The 22,748-nt window shown below is 32.7% G+C and overlaps 2 protein-coding genes and 1 long non-coding RNA gene across 4 annotated transcripts; 2 read left to right on the forward strand and 1 right to left on the reverse strand.

Annotated features, from left to right (window-relative positions):
* Positions 1–171: 171 nt before the first annotated feature.
* Positions 172–7,045, forward strand: LOC131948353 (glyoxal reductase). Its single transcript, XM_059309940.1, has 8 exons — positions 172–302; positions 3,203–3,283; positions 3,425–3,532; positions 3,811–3,999; positions 4,150–4,241; positions 4,390–4,500; positions 4,805–4,898; positions 5,137–7,045. The coding sequence occupies exons 1-8, from the start codon at positions 251–253 to the stop codon at positions 5,280–5,282; spliced, it is 873 nt and encodes a 290-aa protein (XP_059165923.1). The 5' UTR covers positions 172–250; the 3' UTR covers positions 5,283–7,045.
* LOC131948359 (uncharacterized) lies at positions 3,997–8,066 on the reverse strand. The gene is made up of 3 exons (XR_009387998.1): positions 8,004–8,066; positions 4,369–4,489; positions 3,997–4,100 (listed from the first exon to the last, which is right to left on the reverse strand). It is a non-coding gene; the product is annotated as an uncharacterized LOC131948359 (long non-coding RNA).
* A 74-nt stretch (positions 8,067–8,140) lies between these two features.
* LOC131948363 (katanin p60 ATPase-containing subunit A-like 2) lies at positions 8,141–17,274 on the forward strand. 2 transcript variants are annotated; one of them, XM_059309963.1, is made up of 16 exons: positions 8,141–8,231; positions 9,125–9,195; positions 9,376–9,545; positions 11,041–11,089; positions 11,649–11,823; positions 11,911–12,027; positions 12,942–13,025; positions 13,250–13,327; positions 13,453–13,551; positions 13,755–13,818; positions 13,927–14,045; positions 14,267–14,364; positions 14,662–14,769; positions 15,083–15,251; positions 15,538–15,640; positions 15,916–17,274. In XM_059309963.1, exons 1-16 carry the CDS (start codon positions 8,181–8,183, stop codon positions 16,047–16,049), a joined length of 1,689 nt encoding a protein of 562 aa, XP_059165946.1. In that variant the 5' UTR covers positions 8,141–8,180; the 3' UTR covers positions 16,050–17,274. The 2 variants fall into 2 exon arrangements, with proteins under 2 accessions (XP_059165946.1, XP_059165954.1); XM_059309971.1 differs by having other exon boundaries at positions 11,676–11,823.
* Positions 17,275–22,748: the final 5,474 nt, after the last annotated feature.

The raw sequence follows: 22,748 nt of genomic DNA on the forward strand, positions 1-22,748 counted from the left end.
AATTAATACATTTTAAATTCACTCATGTATTTTCAGAAATTTTGAAGTATAAGATTTTAAAATTTAAGAACAATATGAATTGATGGACGTAACCAAACAATTTTAGAACTCTTAAATTTAAAAGTTTAAAGTACGAAATTGCTCCTTTCATTTTCGATTTCAAGTTACTGCCTGAAAATAACTCCTAGGTTTAGATCTAGATCTCGTCTAATCTAGATCTAGATTTAGATCGGAATTAAACTAATTTAAAATGAATCGTACTGTTAATCTTGTCAGCGGTCATCAAATGCCTATTATTGGATGTAAGTCATTATAAGTTAGGCCGATAAAATAAAATGATGGTAAAACCTTAGTTTAGCGTCATAAATTCGGCCAAAACTAGATCTAGAATCTCTAGATCTAGTAATTGTTTTATTGTACTAAATACTAATTGTAGTAATGCTGTAATGTCAATGTTCAATGTGGGTGAGAAGATTGAAGAGGGAATGGCAAAAAACGGTAATACTTCTAGACTTCTAGATCTAGTAATATAAATGATATTATTATCTATATAATATAATAATTAATTATTATATATAATTCTCTTCTGGGATCAGTTAGAAAACAAGCTGCAAGCGCGCCTTTGCCTTGCAGTCCCCTCTCTTCCTCTCTATCACTATCACTACCACCCCCCACCCCACCCCCACATGATCTGGTGAGCGGTGTTCACTCTGTTTACATTTTACAATCATAGAGACGGGTTTGGTGACGGCTATTAGGGGCAGATAATTGAGTTTGAAATGATTTTAAACTTAGAGGAGGTAACTAAGAGGAGGCTGCTTTCACGTGGGGGGGGGGGGGGGGGGGGGGTTAGTGTTTTTAAGCAAATATTTTCAATGGCAGCATTGGTACTGTTGAATTCACAAATTATAAATTACTGAAAAGTAGAAAAAAAAACAACTAAATAGCGGCGTATGATACGCAGCGGGTCGGCTCGTTATTATTAATAGTCTAAGTCTAATAGATTCTAATAATTCTATATTTACTAATATTTAGTATTAGGGCCTATAGTATTATTTATATTTATTATTTAGGCCTAGCCATTGATTTTGGTTTATTATTCAGTAATCTAGGTCTATAGTATTAGACAGAGTATTAGACTATTAGTAGTCTATACTATACTTTTTAGCGCAATTTCCTTACAGGAATTGCGATTATTAACTCATCATTTCCGTATGGATGGATGGATGGATGTGCGCAGCTTTGAGTCGTATCTCCTCCTCAACGAAGCAATATCGAGGACTAGTTCCAAAGCAAATATGTTAAGTAAGTTCCGAGGATGATTGTGGGCCAAAAAAATTCCCGGAATTCCTTCCTGTATTTCCCAGAAAAGCCAAAAAACCTCGAAAAATGCCGTTTTTGGCCCATATCTCGGCAACCAGACCACTTAGCGACTTGAAACATTTACCAATCGATTCCTGCCATAATTTAGAACAATATTGCCGAAGAAAGTTTTCAAAAATATCCTTTCGTTCAGTCACAAAAAATTAATTAAGAATTTTTAAACTGAGCATCGTGTAGGCCTAGGATGATATTTTTAATTCGTGTAGGTTTTTAGCGCAAAGCACTGAGGTTCGAAAGGATTTTACCATAGCGAATGAGCGGAGGTTCGAAAGGATTTTTAAGTAGGTCTGTGAATTCTAAAAAAATTAATTGAGGAAATTGCGCTTAAATTGTCACTAGACTTTTTATTAACTTGTTTATACTATAGCCTAATAATATTTGACAAAAATGTATCACAATCAATCACTGATTTTACGCACCTAAAAGGTACTTTAATAATTTAATAAAGTAATAGTAGTACTTAGTACTTATAGTAGCTAGACTAGTAGTGAGTAGGCCTAAGGAATTTTATTTTTGATAAGTCGGGCCTAGTTATTTTTACTTTACTAATTTAATTATTTACTATCTCACTCATGATTACTAAATTACTTCAGAAAAGTCCTAAAAATAATTGATTTAAATTTCAAAGCAAGTAATTAGGGCAAATTTGTTTTGTCATGAGGTAATTAGGTGTATGTATGTCTAGCAGAACGAACCCTCTGAGTGGCCATAACCTATGGGTGGGCTTGTTGCATTGAGTTAATAAATATCAACTCAAAACAATAATATAGCCTATTTTAAACAATCTCATTTCAATAAGTCAGGCCACATAACATGCCAGCATAGTGATATGTGTCTTGCCTTAACAAAAGTCTTTTTTTTATTTTGTAAAACATTGGTCTTTTCTGCCTTTTTTAGCTCCTTCTTCTTCGTTCCTAATTTTTAGTGTAGGAAGGGATCGAGCCTTATCTACCAGAGGGTTTGAACTCGAGACTTTTTCGAATTTATCAACCATGTGCTTTTGCCGACTCGACCACGCCTCCATCACAATTAAGGATACATATCAACTGGTTATGCGCCATTGAGGCCATTGACTCCGATTTCAGCCTGCTTTTCTTATGGATTTGCTTCCATAGCCTTTGTCCAACCAAGAACAAACTACAAGGCAGCAGTTGTTTTGAATTTGGAGTTGTCTCTCCTAGAAGAGTGGCTGTCCCCAGCTAACGAGCCTCATCTGCCTGAAGGTTTGAACTCGAGACTTTTCAGTTTAGCAACCATGAGCTTTACCGACTCGACTACGCCGACCCCCCTTTTAGCTCCTAAAAACACCATTATTGCAACATCAGCTGTCAACTGAATTGCAGAGAAAGCGTCCATTTGATGGTTGTTGGCTGATAATATGAAAAACACTAGGGATGGCTCAGAATGTTTCCCCCAGTGATAGTGTACTGTGTCGATCCACTGATTGGGCACTCTACACAGGTGGTCATGTGTACTACTTGATTTAACCGCCACACTGCGTCACACTGCACGATAGTCATCCACCAGTGCCCTGGCAGTAGTGTAACCCAGAGTAACTTAGGCTGCCCATGAACACTATGGCGCAATTGTTTTTAAAAGTCCTATATAAAAGGACTACATACTAACCAGGGGCAAACCCCTCCCCCTGCGTCCAGAGATTCATCAATCAATGGTCAATCTGCAACAGGGATGTCCACCTGCAGCCTTGCATGGATTGACCTGGAGCGCCCCAGGACTCCCCCATGAACACTATGTATAGCCTAAAGTTTTTAATTTCTTTTGGCAAAGCTTTTCATTGTTTTTGTTACACATTTTTCAGTTGGGACATACAGAATACAAGGTTATGATGTTCTGTATACAGCACTTGACGCAGCTTTGGCAGCTGGATACCGCTCATTTGGTATTGTATTATGCTAATTCTGTAAAATGGTCATAAATTAAATAAAAGTACGAACAAAAATAATATATTATTCAATAATCAGAGAGTTAAAAATTTATTTGTGCTTTTACAAGCACTTTGACAAGATGCTTTTTATTTCAGATACTGCATCAGTGTATCGTAATGAAACAGACATAGGAAAGATTTTTAAGGTGTTACTACCTAAATATAACCTACAACGTAAAGATATATTCATTACCAGCAAGCTAGGTATGACAGATTTTTCTATAAAAGTTATAGGTTAAAAAGTTGAACACGGTTAGCAGTAACATTAATGGTGAATCTATAGAGTAAAAAATTGTTTAAAATTCCACTGAAGATAAAATAAATTAAACCAACCTGTGTACAGCTTTATAAAATAGAACAAAATAACATATTTAGTTCACATAATTTTGACATTAAAAATCAATTCACTAATGAGAGTCTTTGTATGCAACATTTTATAATTACATGAAAAAAACTTCTTATTGACATTTTTTTGCTAAAAGGTCCATCTGAGCAAGGCAAAGGAAATGCCCTGTCAGCGTGTTTGGGTTCCCTGCAGCGACTGGACTGTGAATACTTAGACCTGTACCTCATCCATTGGCCAGGAACTCACAAATTTAAACCAGAGGATGAAAGACATAAAGAACTTAGACAGGAAAGCTGGCGTGATATGGAGGAGGCCCACAAACAAGGTAACTGGATTTTATTTTGTTGAATTTCTTCCATGTTCCTTCCTCAGTAATTCCATTCCAAGTTTTTAAAACTTTTTTCTAGTGATGTTTTATTTATTAAACTTAAATTGTTGAACAGAGATGTCAGAATTATTTTTATATTTTCTTTAGGAAAAATTAGGTCACTAGGAATTTCTAACTATTTACCAAAGCACATAGAAGAGCTACTATCACATTGTAATGTCAAACCATCTGTACTTCAAGTAAGAAATAATTATTTCTAATTATTGCGGTGTACTAAATAAACATCTTTGAAATCAGGAACTTTTATTCCAGCACAAAGATGCATTAGTTTTTGTATTGTTCAACTAGGTAGAATTGAATATTTACTTTTAATTGTTTGATGTTTAGACAGAATATCATCCACATCTGACTCAACTAGATGTAAAGAAAGCTTGTGATAAGTATGGCATCCATCTCCAAGCTTATTCTTCATTAGGAACATCCAACGCTGAAAATAAAGTAAGTGTTTACACAGCAGTTCAGCAGTCTAATATTCATCTAACTAACCGAGGTTTGAGGGATAAGACATGTAGTGATTGATTTGAAACACACAAAGTTTAGATGCATACAAAACAACTTTAGGCATTAACATTTATGTAGTATGTTGGATCATTAAGATGTTAGAAAACTCAGGGCTATTTCAGAACTATTTGCTCATTATAACTATTGATTTAATAGACTTTTTTGTTGTTTTAGTTGCTTAAAGTTTTTTCTTAAAAGTAATAGTTTATCATATAAAGTGTAATTTGTATCTCATGTCTAGATTTTAACAGACCCAACTGTTGTGGAAATAGCTCATCAGTTAAAGAAATCAGTGGCTCAGGTACTTCTTAGATGGGCTGTTCAACAAGGAATAGGTATTAGCATTTGATACTTCACTCTTTATTTTTATGTTAATTTAGGCCATACCACAGATATGATAGCATTTAAAAAATTTCCATCCAAATTTTCATTTTTAATGCTTTATTTTAATATTTAGACTAAGTAATATTTTCTGATATTTAAATATATAACTTGCAATTTCTGTTTACACAAATTGAAACATGTTACTTGAATGTGATTTTAAAAAATTATTAAAACTAAGTTGATCTCCAGGTGTTCTGCCCAAATCTACCAATCCCAAGCATATACAAGAAAATATGGACATTTTTTCTTTCTCGTTGAGTGAGGAACAAATGAATAGATTAAGTTCATTGGACAACCAGACACACTACTGCTGGAATCCTGCAGACATAGCATAAACTTGAAGATAGTTTACATTTTTAACTGTTGAAAGATTATTTAATTGATTTTTTTAGTCCATAAGATTTTTAGCATAATTGTTATAAAACACTGTTATTTAAATGTCATATATGTGTTTCCTTTCACCAATTATATTTAAAGTATTTAAATATATGCACTGATTTATGTATGTATATGTTATAGCCAAATCCCAAAATCAGCCACATTAAAAGCAGGCTGACCAAATTGTGAAATTGCTAGTAAAGTAATATCACCTCACATTGACTGGCCAATGGATGATCTTTTTTGGAATTTGGCCAGCCAATTTGCAAAATGGTTAAGGGCCATTGGCCAAAGTCAGAATGAGAAAGGGTTGAGCATATTTTGGGTGTTTGTCTAGCTTTATGTTGATCACAAAAGGCCTCTATTGATTATTAATTATACAAAATTACAATATCACTAAATTGTCAATCAATAATCACATGTTACAACAGATGAACTTTTATGACATTTTGAGTTACACAACTGTTTGTTTCACCATTTACATCAGTTTGTTGCTCTCATAGTTGTTCATAGTGATCTTTCTTCTGTGCCTATGGATGCAGAATGGAAAACTCTCTTCCAGAATACAATGGTCTATGAGCATCATGTTGTTTTTAGCTAGTAGAAAGCACCCTTGATAATCATTACACATGTAATACCATGACTTCTGTCAACATATTATCTCCAACTTTCACTGGTTGGAATGTTTTTTTTACAAATGAATTTTTTAGCATCTTGGCACCTTGAGCTTGCTAACTAGCTTGAGCTGAAGACCTCTTGTTTCTGGTTTCTTTCTCATTATGATATGGCCTGCAAGTAATTTTTACTCTGTACTCTTTATGCAACTGGATCCAAAGTAGTGGACTACACTCTTTTTCACACACTACACAGAACCTGTTTGCATTTTATTGTCAAGCCACTGGTCTGGACTATATGATGGCTCATAAAGACTTCAGAGCGTTAACGTGGTTCAAGATGGTCTGCAAGTACAGATGATTTTACTGCAGCTTTCTTCATCATTGTGAAATATATTGGGCGTATTACAATATTTAGTAATGACACACTGGGAAAATTTGTATTTAGAAAAAATGAAAACTGCTTTCATACTGCAGAAAGAACAAAAGTTTTTTGTTGTTTTTACTTCAACTGAAGCCCTTGAAACAATTGACATTCTATGAAAATTGTTGTTTTTTTTAAAATTGCCAGTTGTCAGAAAAGAGATGTGTGAACAGTACTGTGATGTAGCCCATATATTTAAAACAAAAATCTTAAAGAATTTAATAAGCAGCTGCCAGTTTAAACAAGATTATTTTTTAAAGCATATTAACGGCTGGAAAAGTTTAAATCACAGTGTTTATTGTGGGTTGTGTCTCATTACAAAACTCAGAATAAAATAAAATCTGTAACTTTCCTGTATCTCTGCATACTGTGATCTTATTTAATTTATTGTGTAGAGCATAGTGTGTTTTCATACTGTTTCAGTTTTTTTATGAACTTGATGTATGGTATTCACTCTTAACACATAATTTAATTTTGAAAGAGACCAAAATAAATTGAAAAATGAATTGCAAACTGTTATTCTATAAAGCATATTTAAAATGTAAATTATTTTATGTAGATCTCTAATAAAATTTAAAAGATAAAATTAAATATGCCTACAGAATGAATTAAACAGAGACATTATTTCCCTTTTATTTATTTATTCTTTTTAATATTACATAAGTGAAATTAAAATTTATTTTATAAGGATTACAAAATCGTGTTGTGTTTTATATTGCTTTATATAATATGTTATTTTGTGTTTTGTTTCTGGACTTGCCATGCCTCCTACTATAAAAACCTAAATACTCCCTTGAGTCAGAGTTTCTTCCAGGCATCTCTTCGGGGGGCCCCCCGAAAAAAATTTACCCCCCCCCCTCCCGAACAAAATGAAATTTATATAATTTATATAGAAAATATAAACTTTTAACAGTGTCCGCCCCCCTAAAATTTCAAGTGCCCCCCCCCCCCCGGAGAAAAAAGTCTGGAAGAAACACTGCCTTGATTATAGATTACCTACTAAACAACACACATACTCTCTGGTGCAAAAATTTTATTGTTAAATATTTTATAATGTGTTTCTATATTTAACTGTTATAGATTATAATAGTACGAGCCGACCCGCGGCATATCATACGCCGCTATTTAGTTGTTTTATTTTCTACTTTTCAGTAATTCATAATTTGTGAATTCGACAGTACTAATGCTGCCACTGAAAATATTTGCTTTAAAACACTATCAGTTAAGGACGATACTACCCCACCCTCCTTTCCCCAAACCCCTACCCTACGGGTAAGCAGTCCAGCTCTCTACCGCTGAACCACTCCGTCCCATTAATAGTACATTACAGGCTGTAATTTTATGGCGTCACTAGTACGGCCGTCACTCAGTGCGTTAACAGATGGTGCCCCCCCCCCCCATTACTCCTTTATTATGTAAACCTGATAAACATTATTATTTTTTTACACTTTTTTGATTCGGTGTCACTACATAAATAGGATCAACTGGTGCGGACCTCCTCCCCTTTATCTCCCCCCCCCCCCCCTCATTACGTAAATTGCCAACAACCCATCTCATGGCACATTACATTTGTCATTTGCTGTTGTTGTTTTTATTTAGTTTTTTTTTCTATCCTTAATACATTTTAAAATACACTTAACCTATGCCATAGATTTAATGAATAAATTGAATGGTCAGTGATTTTTATTTTTAAAAAAATGCTAACCGAAGTAGTTGAGTATAAAAGATTATAACGGATAACCGGAAGTTTTCGATTATCGGGACGTCCATTTTTTCTGCAGCCCTCGCAACCAACGACGCCACAGAGATGAGAGAGAATGGAACTCAGCTATCAAGCCATCAGAACGGCTAATCAAGCTCGAGAAGCTGTAATATAGTCGTTTTTACTTTTAAGGGAAAATAATTAACTTTATTTCAACTATTTATTGATAGTTTGGGCCCTCAGGCGTTAGTAAATAGTAGTTGTCAGAAATAACTTGTGGTCTCTCACACTCACTCAATCGTCTCAATGCGTTCACTGAGACAGCAGACCGAAGACAGTACTCAGTACTCGATTCATAACAGAAAACTATTTACAGTTTTTCTGTAGCTGAATTTATCTTGACTCTTATTCTTATCTTTAATTAATGTTAATTATTTATGTTGCAACCAAATATTAATTTAGTGGTCTTGGTCTACCTACAATAAACTTAAATAAACTACAATTAGATCTACGGTTTACGGCGCTACGCATAGATCTATATTGACATAATCTAATCTAGTCTGTTCATTCACTTCAATGCCTTGTGACTATGGTATATAATTCATATAATGATTATTCCAGCTAAAACTAACTTAAAACTAAAAAGCATTCCTCGTCATTTTTAATTTTGAATCACATACCTTATTTATTAAATAGATCTAGTACTTGATATGATTCAATGTTTCCCCTTAAGTAGACTTTTCCATTTGAAATTTTTTTTTAAGCTTCAGAATAATAAATTCCAAGAATTAAAATGAGAAAATGATCAAATTGAGAGATCTTGAAGTTAAAGTTTTACCTAACTATAGACTACAGTTTTTCAATTAAGAAAACAAAAAGACATGATATATCCTTGTAAAAAATTAGCTATGAATGAAGTAAACTATTTTAGCTCTGCTATGTTCTTTTGCAATCTTTGGATAAATTTTATAAAGATGAATTTTTATACATCGCATATTACAAACGTTTATTTTACTTTGAGTAGCTCGTCTTCATTTAGTTTTGATATTCTCTTCACAGGATGAAGTTCGTACTGATTCAAGAAAGAAAAATCTTCTTATACTAGTCTTAAAATATTTAAATGAAGAAGGGTAAAAAATTTGAACAAGTTGTTAGAATTTTAATGACAACAATCAAAATCCTTTAGAAACATTTCATGTATTATACCTTTTTTATACAAGCATTTTATAGCAATTTAATTTTAACTATTTATCATTATTTTAGTATTCATTTAATGGATTTTTAATTAGTAATTTGCATTTTCAATTCAGATATTTAGATTCAGCATCTAATCTTTCAAGGGAAACTAATATCGATATACGCCGCTATGAAGTATGTGATAACATTGACTTGGAGACAATATTAATGGAATATGAATCATATTATTATGTCAAATTTGCTAAATACCCAAAAATCACCAAAAAGTTGATGTCACAAAGTGGTAAGCTTTTTGTATTTCATAATTCATCATACTTTACAATTTATTGAGGGTTGTTTGTTAAAATGCTAGTAGTAGTAGGTTTCTTATTAAAATTTAGGCCCTATATATATATATATTACTATTTTATTTTATTACTGCACATATATAAACCTAATGGTTATTTTCAAATTATAATGTTTCCAACTTAATTTAATTGTTAATTATCGGAGCTGTTTTTTTTTTTTAGATGTAATTCTCTGTCTTAATAAAAACATTTTTAAAAACATAAATAACCACTAAAATATTATAAGAATCTGAGACGATTTGTACATTACTGTAGGGTCATTTTTATTACTTTTTTTTAAAGCTAAATATTCTTTTGTAACTGAGGTCTTATCATAGCATTATTTTAAACATTATAATTTCCAAATACCCATGAAGTAACATTATTTTATACATTGTAATTTCTTAGTGCACAATTTATATAATTTTATCATAATTTTTCGGCACTTGAATTTCTTTTAGATTATAAGACCCCCTTTAATACTATCATGTTTCTTAATTTTATATTAAACTTTTACTGTTTGTATTATGATTTTACAATACAGGTGCTCAAGGTATTGTTTAAATTTATTTTAAAATAAATCTCCGTTTGTGTCTTGCAATTTAACAAATAGATCTTTTTAATTTTGAGAATTTGTTTCATTGCTGTGCTATTTATGTTTTTTAATAACCACAAATACTTTCTTTTTCATTAAAAACTATGTTCATCTTTTTAAAATGATTTTTAAATTGAATTTTTGAAATTAAAAAAAACATTCTACGATACAATAATAAATGTAGCCAAAAGCACTGGTTATTATTTTACATATTTTCTTATCTGTAGTTATAGTTTTTAAAGCTTTAAGGAGAATGCTGTGAAACAGTCAACCTTTAAATATTTGGAAAATCTTTTACACTGAACTCTGTTAAAGTAAAATCACTATTTACTGATTACTAATTTGTCACGCTCTTATTACTCAAATTTTATTAATATAAAATTTCATTTTTCACCGTTTCATTGCTTATATTACTGTTTTCATGCAGTTTATTTGAATTATCAGAATACATTAACTCTTAAATGTCTTAGTATATTTTGTTTTGTTAATATAACTTAATTACAACATAAAATGTGATGATCTAAGACTAAATTAATTTATATTTGACTTATTTTTGCATTTTTATGTAGATTTATTTAGCTAATTATAGTTTACTTAAACAAAAAAACCATGATCAAATAAGTTAAAGTACATAACAACTGCAGTGTGTTTAATCTTAAACTAGTAGGTAAACCATGTCAAAAAGAAAATTTATTTGACCTGTTATGCAATCTTTAGAGTCATAGAATAATAATAAATAATATGAAATCAAAATATTAACATTGTGATCTTCCAGTATTTACAGTATTTATATGTTTATATTCTAATTCTACTCTTTTATTACACTTTTATTATGGTACAAATATTAATCTTAACAGCTGGTGCTGCTGATAAAAGGGCTCAGGTGAAATTGAACAGAGCAAACAGGTTTGTTGAACTTATTTTATTTGATTTACTCTGTGTGACTTCTAATCAGCTTTTAGTTGTGCAGCTTTATATGTGCAGTCCTTGTGAAGTTCTGCAAGAAAGTGATGCAGAACATAATTTTCAATAATAAATAGTAAGGGGATTTAGAAAGTATTTTTGTTTAAGGATGTAATCATATAAATTGGCTTTGTCTTTTTATACAATAATTACTTCATTATCAATTATATTAAATAATATAGTAATTAATATAATTAAGATTTGACCAACAAAGTATAGGTAATTTATTTACATAATCTATTCATAATCAAGCACTAATGAGTAGACAATAATAACTAATAGTTTTCAGATTTTCTTTTCTTTTTAACAATGTTGGGTAGTTAAGTAATTTCAAGGATAAAGTGTTTAACCTATTAGTCTTTTACTAGTGAATTTTTTCACAACTGCATTGAAAGTTTGTGGATATAACAATTCTAACTAGGCTAAATGATTTACTACTAACATGCTTTTGAGCTTTTAATAGTTTGCTATTTTATTTTTCTTTATCCTTTCTAACTTGCAGTGTAAAAAATACTCCGTCCCTTCCCAGAATTCCTCAAACCTCCCGACCCCCAACACCCCCTCAACAACAACAATCCCCAAGCTCAAGACCACTATCTGGCTCAACAAAAGGCAGACGCAACACTTCCAGTACAAGAAAGGTTGCTCCCCCTGCCCCACTGAATGGGAATATACAGGTTCTAAAAAATTTTGGTATTTACATGTTTCATTTTAGTTTATGTTAAGTAAAACACAACAATATGATACATGTTTTTTTTAATTAGACAAAAGAAGTAGGGGCAGCAAATGGAGATGGTTTATCGCTTCAAGGTATCACAGTCCATGGAACTAATGGAGCAGCAGAGGCATCAAATGGAGCAGTAGCTAAACCACGTCCTAAAGTAAGTCCTCAACACTAGCTAAACCACATCCTAAAGTAAGTCCTCAACACTAGCTAAACCACATCCTAAAGTCCTCAACACTAGCTAAACCACATCCTAAAGTAAGTCCTCAACACTAGCTAAACCACATCCTAAAGTAAGTCCTCAACACTAGCTAAACCACATCCTATAGTCCTCAACACTAGCTAAACCACATCCTAAAGTAAGTCCTCAACACTAGCTAAACCACATCCTAAAGTCCTCAACACTAGCTAAACCACATCCTAAAGTAAGTCCTCAACACTAGCTAAACCACATCCTAAAGTCCTCAACACTAGCTAAACCACATCCTAAAGTAAGTCCTCAACACTAGCTAAACCACATCCTAAAGTCCTCAACACTAGCTAAACCACATCCTAAAGTAAGTCCTCAACACTAGCTAAACCACATCCTAAAGTAAGTCCTCAACACTAGCTAAACCACATCCTAAAGTCCTCAACACTAGCTAAACCACATCCTAAAGTAAGTCCTCAACACTAGCTAAACCACATCCTAAAGTCCTCAACACTAGCTGAACTGCATCCTAAAGTCCTCAACACTAGCTAAACCACATCCTAGAGTAAGTCCTCAACACTACTTAAATCAAGTCTTAATTTAATTCCTCAATGTTAGCTAAACCTTGTCCTGCATTATGTCCTCAACAGTAGCTAAATCAAGTTCTCTATTTATCTATTAAAGTAAACAGTTTCATTTATTAATCTTAAGTGTATGTTATTTTTATAGATATACAATTACACAATGTCTAGATGGTCTTAAAATTTAGAAGTTTTTATATACATAAAAATTAGTTGAAAATGAAAAACTTTTTAGCAGCTAAGTCAACACTTTATCACTTTATAATGATATATATCTAAATATTCCAAATTTTGTGAAAGTTTGGACAGATTATAGATGTACGCTCAATGATCAATGACATCACAAAGTTAAATGTTGAAGAAGGCAGCGATAACATAGGAAATGTAAGTTGTTGTTTTTTGAAGTTGCAAAAAAATTGTTGACAAGGAATTAATAAAAATAATTCTTTAATACATTTTCACAACTAAGTTGTTTTGTTACTTTTTAGTAGTCAGTAATAATTATTTTAAACTTAACAATCCTCAACGATTGAAAAAGCAATTGCAAAATGTAAATTGTATCTCTAGTTGGTTATTAAAATATCTCTGTTATTATATTTGTCTTGTAGGACAGAATATTAAAACCTCTTGGTGGCTACTTAGGCTACAATTCTGAATGGAGAGAACTTGCACAAGTCATAAGCAGGGTAATGTAACTTTTTTCTTGTTTGGAAATGTTGCACCAACTGTTAAGTTAAATTAGGAGTGATTAATATTATTCAGGACATTTATTGACTGTTTAGTTGAATCATGGGTGACAAATATTTTTCAGGACATTTATTTACAAAATCCAGATGTCAAGTGGGATGACATTATAGGTCTTGATGAAGCTAAAAGACTAGTCAAAGAAGCTGTCGTTTATCCAATCAAGGTAAACCCAGTTATGCTTGTCCTATTTTCACTCAAATGTATTGGTTGATAAAAAGAATTTTTTTTTTCCTGATATTTGAACATTACTTCTAAAATCATTCTTGACATTGATAAATTATTATACTAATTCCATATGCCATTAGATTGTACTGTATGTAAAATGCTACTCACAATTTGATAGTTTTAATCTTTCTATACCCACAGTATCCGCAACTTTTCCAAGGAATTTTGTCACCATGGAAAGGTTTACTCTTGTATGGCCCTCCCGGTGAGCACTTTAATTCTTTAGCACTTCCCAAAAAGCATTTGAACCAGTATTACATGGTTCTATATATTTCTGATGTTTTTTTAGATAATTAGAGAACTTTATTTTTAGGCACTGGAAAAACTTTACTGGCAAAAGCTGTAGCTACAGAGTGTAATACCACATTTTTCAATATATCTGCATCCAGCATTGTCAGCAAATGGAGAGGTGATTCTGAAAAACTAGTCAGGGTAGGCTACTAGAAAAATTGTTTCATTCAAAATTTTACAATTCATTTTTTTTTTCACTTACTAGTGAACAAGATAATTAATCATTATTTTTCAGACATTTTAATATTGTATTATTAAAGAAAAAAATCTGTCTAAATAAGCAGCTATATTGTGTATTTAGATACTTTTCTAATTGTATGTCTTTGAAACATCTAACTGAAATAATTTACATCCTTAAAAAGGTGTTATTTGAGCTGGCCAGATTTCACGCACCGTCTACCATATTTTTAGATGAAATAGAGTCTGTGATGAGTCAGCGAGGATCTCAAGGTGGAGGGGGGTGAGTGGAGACAAGCAAATGTATCAGTAACTAATTTTTTGTGTTAACAATTGAAAGCCATACTTCTACAATCAGCAAAAAGGCCTAATTGATTTTAAATTGTTATAGAAATGAAAAAAATCTATTTTAGCCCTTGTATATGTTAAATTCTGGACTATCTACTTGAGTTTTCCATAACTTTTTGGTTAAACTTTATAAGATAAACATCTATTTTTATAAAAACTGAGCAGCTTTCAAAATACACATAAACTGTATTTTCTTCCTTGGCCTGTATTGACTAAAAGATGTTTTTTTCAGTGAACATGAAGGAAGTCGCAGGATGAAAACAGAACTTCTGGTCCAGATGGATGGCTTATCAAAGACAGATGACCTGGTGTTTCTCCTGGCTGCATCAAACTTGCCATGGTCAGTTTTTCACTTGGTGCATAGTCTATTTTAAGTTGCTATTTTAATTGCAGGTCGTCCATCAATGATGTCTACACAAAATAAGATAGTTTTTTCATCTTCTCCTCAAACACACGTGTCTACTTTTTAAAATTAGCCTTCAACACTGCCATTTAAATTTTAGATATTTTTATTCAGGAAAAATTACCTTTTATTTAGTTAATTAGTTATAATATGCCACATGGAGCTGAACTGCTGCCCAGATGACTCCTTGAATAACATTTGGTGGAATAGATAATTGCTTAAATTAAAAGTTGTAATTTTTATTATCCAGGGAGCTGGATCATGCAATGTTGCGTCGTCTTGAAAAAAGGATTCTAGTAGACTTGCCAACACACGAGGCCAGGAGGGCAATGTTCAAACACCACTTACCACCTGTTGTGTCATCTAAAGAAGGAGGGCTGGAACTGCTGGCAGAACTTGATTATGATTTATTGGCAGGGGTATGCTTTACTTTTGTTGGCTGGGGGAGGTGTTTTTCTTTTGTTGGTGGAATATGCTTTTTTTTTAATTGGTAGGGGGTATGGTTTTCTTTTATTAACGGGGTATGTTTTTCTTTTATTAACGGGGTATTTTTTTCTTTTATTACCAGGGGCTGTTTTTGTTTTATTGATGGGGGGGGGGAGTGTTGTTGTTTTCTTTTGGCATTCTTCAGTCTATTAGCATAGTGATTAAATAATAAAATTGTTACAGTAAATTAATATTAGAAAATATTTCTTTTAACCTCAGAAAACAGACGGATATTCAGGTTCAGATATTAGACTTCTGTGTAAAGAAGCTGCCATGAGACCAGTCAGAAAAATATTTTTTGCTTTAGAGAATCACACAGAAGGTAAATAACAAGCCATTCCAATTTTTGAAAGCATTCCATTTATTGGATGGTAAATTAACAATTAATTCCTTTAATTAAAAGTGAGTTGTCCTTGATTCAAAGCGTTTTATTTGATAATTTCTAGTCTAGAATAACCTGCCAAAAATATCTGTTCGTACTTACGTAGTTTTACAAAGTTGTTATTTGTAATACTTTTTATTGTTAATAACACTTTGTTTCTACCTCACTCCATCATAGTTTGTTAAATTAATGTTTTTTAAACTACTTTTCCCTAGGACAAGATCTCCATATACATTTAGATAAAATTAAAACTGAGGATGTACTGGCCGCCTTAGAAAGAACAAAACCATCTGCCAAAACCATGAAACAAAAATACGCTGACTGGCAGCGTGAATATGAATCTGTTTAAAATGGTACAAAGTTTACTGATCCATTTCTGCCTTGTTGTATGATACTGTTGATTAAAATAATCTCACATTCCAAGTGTTGGAAGTTAAGTCGGTGTGAATGTCTTCTGATGTTCCTTATCACTCTGAGAATCTCATTGTTCACCATAAGGTGTTGCAGCGTGGGTGTTATTAGTTTCACGAGAAATAGTGATGTTCTTACATCAGTCATTAAATTGTATGCGGTTTAAAAATTATGAGAAATGAAAACTAGGTTATATTTTTTTTATATTTTAATTTTCAGCAAGGGAGAACAGTAAACCAGATTTAAGGTGCTATTATAAAAATGTATTTGCTAGTTTAAAGGACATATGAAAAGAAAGTATCATTCCCTAATATGTAGTAATTTTATTGTAAGTCAAACATAACAACAACAAAAACTCCAAACTTGTTCACACAATTTTTCCACATAACATAGGAAATGTTTTTTAATTGACACCCAAGCTTTCAGTCTGTGCCTCATTTTGTGTGAGCTTCTGTATAAATATCGAATTGCTAATATTTTTGTTACTAGATTATGGGTTAATCTTTTCAGACTTATTAAAAAGATTCCTTTATGACTGTGATTTCCTTTTGTTTTTCACAAAATAGGACTTTTTACATACTAATGCATTTTTTACATTGTAATCTAATGAAATAGTCTTTTTTATTGGTATCTTAAGTCTGATTTGAAAATTACAATGTATATCTATATCTATAGCTAATTGCTCAACTAAAACGGTAGGTCTAACTTTGGAAGGTATTAAATTTGTAAAAAGGAAAAATTAATCAATTAATATTATATTGCTACTAAATACTTGTTTCATATTTTTCAAAATATTTGTAACTTCTGAAAAAACAAATGAGCTTATTTCTCTAAAGTATTCAGAAAATAAGACATCAGCACTATCAGATGTAGTTTAAATATCTTTGTATTCTTGTGTTGATGATGTCACCAAAATATATTTAATTTAATTTATATTTTTGCCTTTGATGTGATAAATATCAGTATTATTATGTTTGTTTAATAGACATGTATTTTGACACAGCTTCTCATAAATAAAAAAAAAAAATTAATGATCAAACTTGTACACCACTTTTTGTATAAACATTTCTGTAATGACACTTAGCTTTTCTATCTGTATTTTAAACATCCAACCATTCTTTTGATTAAATTGTAATTTTATTAAAGTGTGGGAGGGAATTAAATACAGGTATTTTTAAAAATTGTGTTTTTTAATTATTTTCTTACAATTGATTTCTTTTATGGTTATTAATATGCTTAATGCCTATAATTTGAAGGAAAAAAATTGTACTACTCTCTGCTATCAAAAACTGTACATTTGCCACATAATTATAAATGTCCTTAAATGACATCCAAATGAATACATTTTTGTGAGTACATTACAAATCTAAACATCAGGCTGTGCCCTGTGAATTATCAATCCAAAACTAATAAAATAACATCTAAAATTGTTCGTAAATAAAATGCTTTTGCTTGACAAATTCTAAAAAAATATGTACTCATTCTGCTCATTAAATTTTTTTTTTTGCGGAATAAAAATTAATCAAATGTTGCAGCTACAGTATATGTTAATAGCATAAGTTATGATCATGTTTATGGAGAAAAAAATAACATGTTCAATTTGGTAGTGAAGGAAGCACAAAGTCCAACACAACATATATTTCTTTGATTGGATGGCCTATTAATGATGTAATTATGTACATTTGATAACCATGGAAAGCTTGACTTACATGTTATAGTTATAATAACGTTTGAAAACAGTGGAAAGCTTGTCATAAATTAAATCCATGGGTGAAAGCCTGACTTTTACATTTTTAAGTTATATAACGCATTTAAAAACATTGGAAAGTCTTACTAGTATTCATATGCTCAATAGACATTAGAAACAAGTGGGAAGCCTGACTAAGTATATTAGTATATGTGTTTATCTCATTGCCAGTTTCTGCTGTTATATTTTTAAATGCTTTCTTGATAGAGACATGTTAGTATTTTTTCTCAAAATATGCAGCACACTTTTCCTGATTTTCTTGTGGTAAGCATTCTTTGTTCTTAAGTGTAGGCCTACGTCAGAACTGATTTCCACCAACATAATTATATTTATGCCAACATGTTATTGTTGAACGCCTTTTGGTCCGTTGTCTACGACTTAAGGGGCAATTTCTTTCTAGATCTGCTTCCATAGACTTTGTCCATCTAAGGCGGTTCCCAGAAACATAAACAATAAGAAAACTGCAAACAGAAAAATGTTCAAACTATCTCTGGTTTGCTGAGATCTAAGAACAGTAATCCCTGTGGGGGCTGGGTATCACAGAGGTGAGAAATTTTCAGGGGAGGGCAATGGTACTGACTCGTCTTTGGTCTCAACCCTGCTGAACCATGATGGTTATAAATTACATAACATACTATCTCTGCTGGGCTAGGTTCTAAGAACACTAATCCTACACTGTTACCTACAAACAAAGAGATGAAGTATTATGAATTATGGTGGGCTAGAAAGAGGTGGGGGCTGGCCATCATGGAGGTTAAGAAATTTTGAGGGTGGAACATCAGTATTTATGTGTCTGATTATGAGGGTCTTAAATTTTATAACATGCCACCCAGATTTGCTGAGATCTAAGAACAGCAGTGGTTATTACCCATGAATTATATTAGCCGTTTTAGTGTGGGTTTTGTAGGAGTTAAGTGGCTTCACGTTTGTTACAGTAGTGTATCTATTCTATACTAACCAGATCTAGATAACCTATAATATATTACTGCATTTTATCAGATTCGTCTACTTAAACTCTAAACGCAAACAGTATTACTAACATTATTTTTATTTTGAATTTTCGGCCACATATTTATATCTTCCTCGAAACTGTCAATAACAATATAAGGATCTTCGGACGATATTTCGAGTCGTCCCTTTGAATCCCGGACAGATCGTCCCCCCGGCGTGGCCTCAGCCAACCGGCGGGCTCGTTGCATTGAGTTAAATATAAACTCAAAACAATAATATAAACAATCTCCTTTTAGGTCGGTCAGGCCACATACCAGGCACGCACAGTGTTGTGTGTCGTGTCTTAACCAAAATAAACTATCTCCCTTCATTATCATTAGATATATTTAATTAGTTAATTAATTAATTAATTTGCTAATTTATAAAATTATGTATGATGCTATAGCAGTAGGTAAGTTACGGTAAGTATAATTTTTTAAACTATGTATTTGTACTATTAAAGAAACACCTTCGTTGTTGAATACCACCCCCTCCCCTTCTTGAACTCAAAGTTAAACTTTTAACCCCGTTCGTAGAGACATGCGGTATGTTGTAAGGCGGCGGGTGGGTAGGGTATATACTCATTGAAGAAAAAATCCACCGTGGTGCGTGTTATTGGCCTTGGGCCTTCGGTGACGTTGTTGGCGTTTGCTGTGAGGGGGAGAGGGGTGTGTTATATCAGTTTAAAAAAAATCGCAACGTGGTATTGGCCTATGATGACGTCGGCGCAAGCGGGGAGGGGGGGGGGGGAGACACTTTTTTTTTTAAAACCAAGAACTAGGCGTTTAAAGGCTGTAATGAAAATCAAGGACTGGTATAGCCATGATGTCGAATTTAACGAGTGATGCTTGCTGGGTCTATCATACGATTGCTTGGCGATGGGAATCTCGCCAAGCTCAGTTTATATTTACAGTGAACTATTGGGATGCTGTCATACACAAAGTAACAGCTACCGAATGTAGCACTTAAAACATCGAGTGCATCCCGCTCATTATAAATTTGAAATACAAGTTATGGATTGCCCAAAAACTTGAAGGACTATCAGAATATATGCATTGTATTATAACATTAATCATTACGATATAACTAAAATGTGTATCCAAATATTTTTAGGCTAACAGAATCTGCATTTAAATAAACAAGACCTATTAGGCTACTTTTGCATGGTAGCACAACTACATTTTTAGATTTCATAATGAGTAGCCTAGTTGTGCATTAAAGGGCTGTACTCAATAACAATGAAAAAAATGAAATGCCGGCTTCAAACTTCAAGCTATGATTTCCCCGTATTCTTCTACTAGAAATATAGCTCCGTTGTTCTAATGACCTCACCCTCCTCCTCTCACCTAGTTCAATTTAAAGTTACACTTTCAACCCCGTTAGGATGCGTGAGCTACTGATGACCTAACTATTGAAAAAAAACCTATTCTGGCGTTAAATTGCCCTCCCCTACTCGCAGCACTTTGGGGCCATACACATCAGGAAGGTCTAGGTCGGTGTTGTATCTCGTGCAAATTTACTCACAACACGACTACACACTATGGTTGTATCCAGGACTAAAGCTGCGACACTCGCATAGAGTTGGATTTATTCGTTAGATCATTGTGCTTCAAATTCTGTTTCAATATTGGATTAGATGGATATAATGTTGGAATTCAGTTAGTTTGTTATATTATATTTATCTAAATGTCGTGTACCATCAGAAACTAAATTGGTTGACAAGACACATGTGTAGGCTAAAGAATGACCTCTAGATCGAGCCAAAGATGGCTGGTTAAGGTTGACAAACTGTGGTTTTCAAATTTCATGGTGATGCTTTTCTAAAGGATTTTATTTTGTGCTTTCTTTGGGATTATTTTGAGTGATGTGATTATTCAGAAGTAATTTGTAAGTAGAAGCTTTTCACATCCAACCATTTTAATTTTAACAGTTTGCGATTGATCTGCGGCTGGGCTGATTAATTTACATTTAGCAAAACTACACACTACACGGCGCCCTCAGGCCGTTGTTTCAGCATGCCCTACTAGTCAATTATAGACAAGTTTAGAATCAATACATAGAGCCAACACACCGATTTTTATTTAATAATCTTCAAGAGCCATTCCTCTAGGGTCGTTATTTTCACGAAATTGTCGTTTTCCATTTTGTTGTCAAGAAACTGGTATTTAGTTCACGAGAACGTATGAAAACCACTCATGCGTGACCGAAATCGTCGATTGGGTGCCTTCACGTGGTTTGACACGTGTTGACCTAGGCCATTGTTTACATCAAAAAATCACCCAAAACGGCCTTTTTTCGAAAAATTTGTTTGAAAAAATGGCTAAGTCCAGTTTGAAAAAGTGTCATTTTCGGGCCCATTTTAAAAAACGTAAAAAAATCCGAACTACACGTAGAAAAAAATGGCTTTTTCGGCCCTTTTTAGCTCCAAAAACGCGTCGCGTGACGTCACCGTGACGTCAGCCGCCAACCAAAACGCGGAGAAAGCGCGCGTTTGATTGGTTGGCGGCTGACACTATGAAATCCTCTAAGGACGATTCGAATGGTATACCTGACGAGTTAATAATCGCAATCCCCCAGTATGGAAATTGCGCTAAAAAATTGCGTTTAATAATGCGTCATTTCTGGATGGATGGATGGATGGATGGACGGATGTGTGTCCGCAGCGTGTCCGCAGCTTTAAGTCGTATCTCCTCCTCAACGAAGCAATATCGAGGACTAGTTCCAAAGCAAATATATTAAGCAAGTTCCGAGGATGAACATAGGCCAAAAAAATTCCCGGAATTCCTTCCTGGATTTCCCGGAAAAGCAAAAAAACCTCGACAAAATGCAGTTTTTGGCCCATATCTCAGCAACCAGACCACTTAGCGACTTGAAACATTTACCAATCGATTCCTGCCATAATTTAGAACAATATTGCCGAAGAAAGTTTTCAAAAATATCCTTTCGTTCGGTCACAAAAAAAATAATTTCTTCTAATTTGTATTGGCTAAGATTACTAAGAATATACAAATATACTGGAAGAAGCGAAGCGGTGAAGTTCCAAACCAAGCACACCGGCTGAGGCAGTCGCTAGTGAGAGGTAAGCGAGGGGGCGGGGACTAGCTCTGCTCATGTGGTTTAAACTGAGCATCGTGTAGGCCTACTCGTTAAAATAAAACTATTTCCGTTGATATAGGTTAATATAGTTGTCTTTTTTTTAGCGCAAAAAAAATATCCTTTCGTTCGGTCACAAAAAATTAATTAAGGAAATTGCGCTTAAATTGTCACTAGACTTTTTATTAACTTGTTTTTTTTAAATACCTATTAAATAATGACAGAATAAAAAGGTAATATATTTAAAATCAATAATATAAATTTAAAAAAAAACCCATAGAAATCAACATAACATGACACATACACAGCTTTCACTTTTTATATTATTTTGACCGGCTCGAGAATAGGAAGTATTACGGCAAACATAAAATGAAACAGAGATTTTCAAAACAGACTATAATGCACTCACACACATGACATGCTGTAATATGTTTTAATTTAAAAAAGAACAGAGACATTTTTCTTTCAAAACCCGATCAGGCCAGAAATGAGTATACTATGTTCGTATTCTGTGTTTGTGTGTGTGTGTATATATATATATATATATATATATATATATATATATATATATATATATATATATATATATATATATATATATATATATATATATATATATATATATATATATATATATATATATATATATATGGGGCCCAGAACTTTGTTTTGAGGAGTTGCCCATTTTTTCCAGTTCAGCCACTACTCGGAACACGGGAAATTAATAGGCCTATATATTGTATATATAAGCCTATATGATTGATATGCGTTCTTCCTAGCAACCATGTATGTATACCATTGTAGGCC

Source organism: Physella acuta, unplaced genomic scaffold (genome assembly GCF_028476545.2).
Source record: "Physella acuta isolate Inbredline_101_S28 unplaced genomic scaffold, ASM2847654v3 ptg000058l, whole genome shotgun sequence".
NCBI lineage: Eukaryota > Metazoa > Mollusca > Gastropoda > Physidae > Physella > Physella acuta.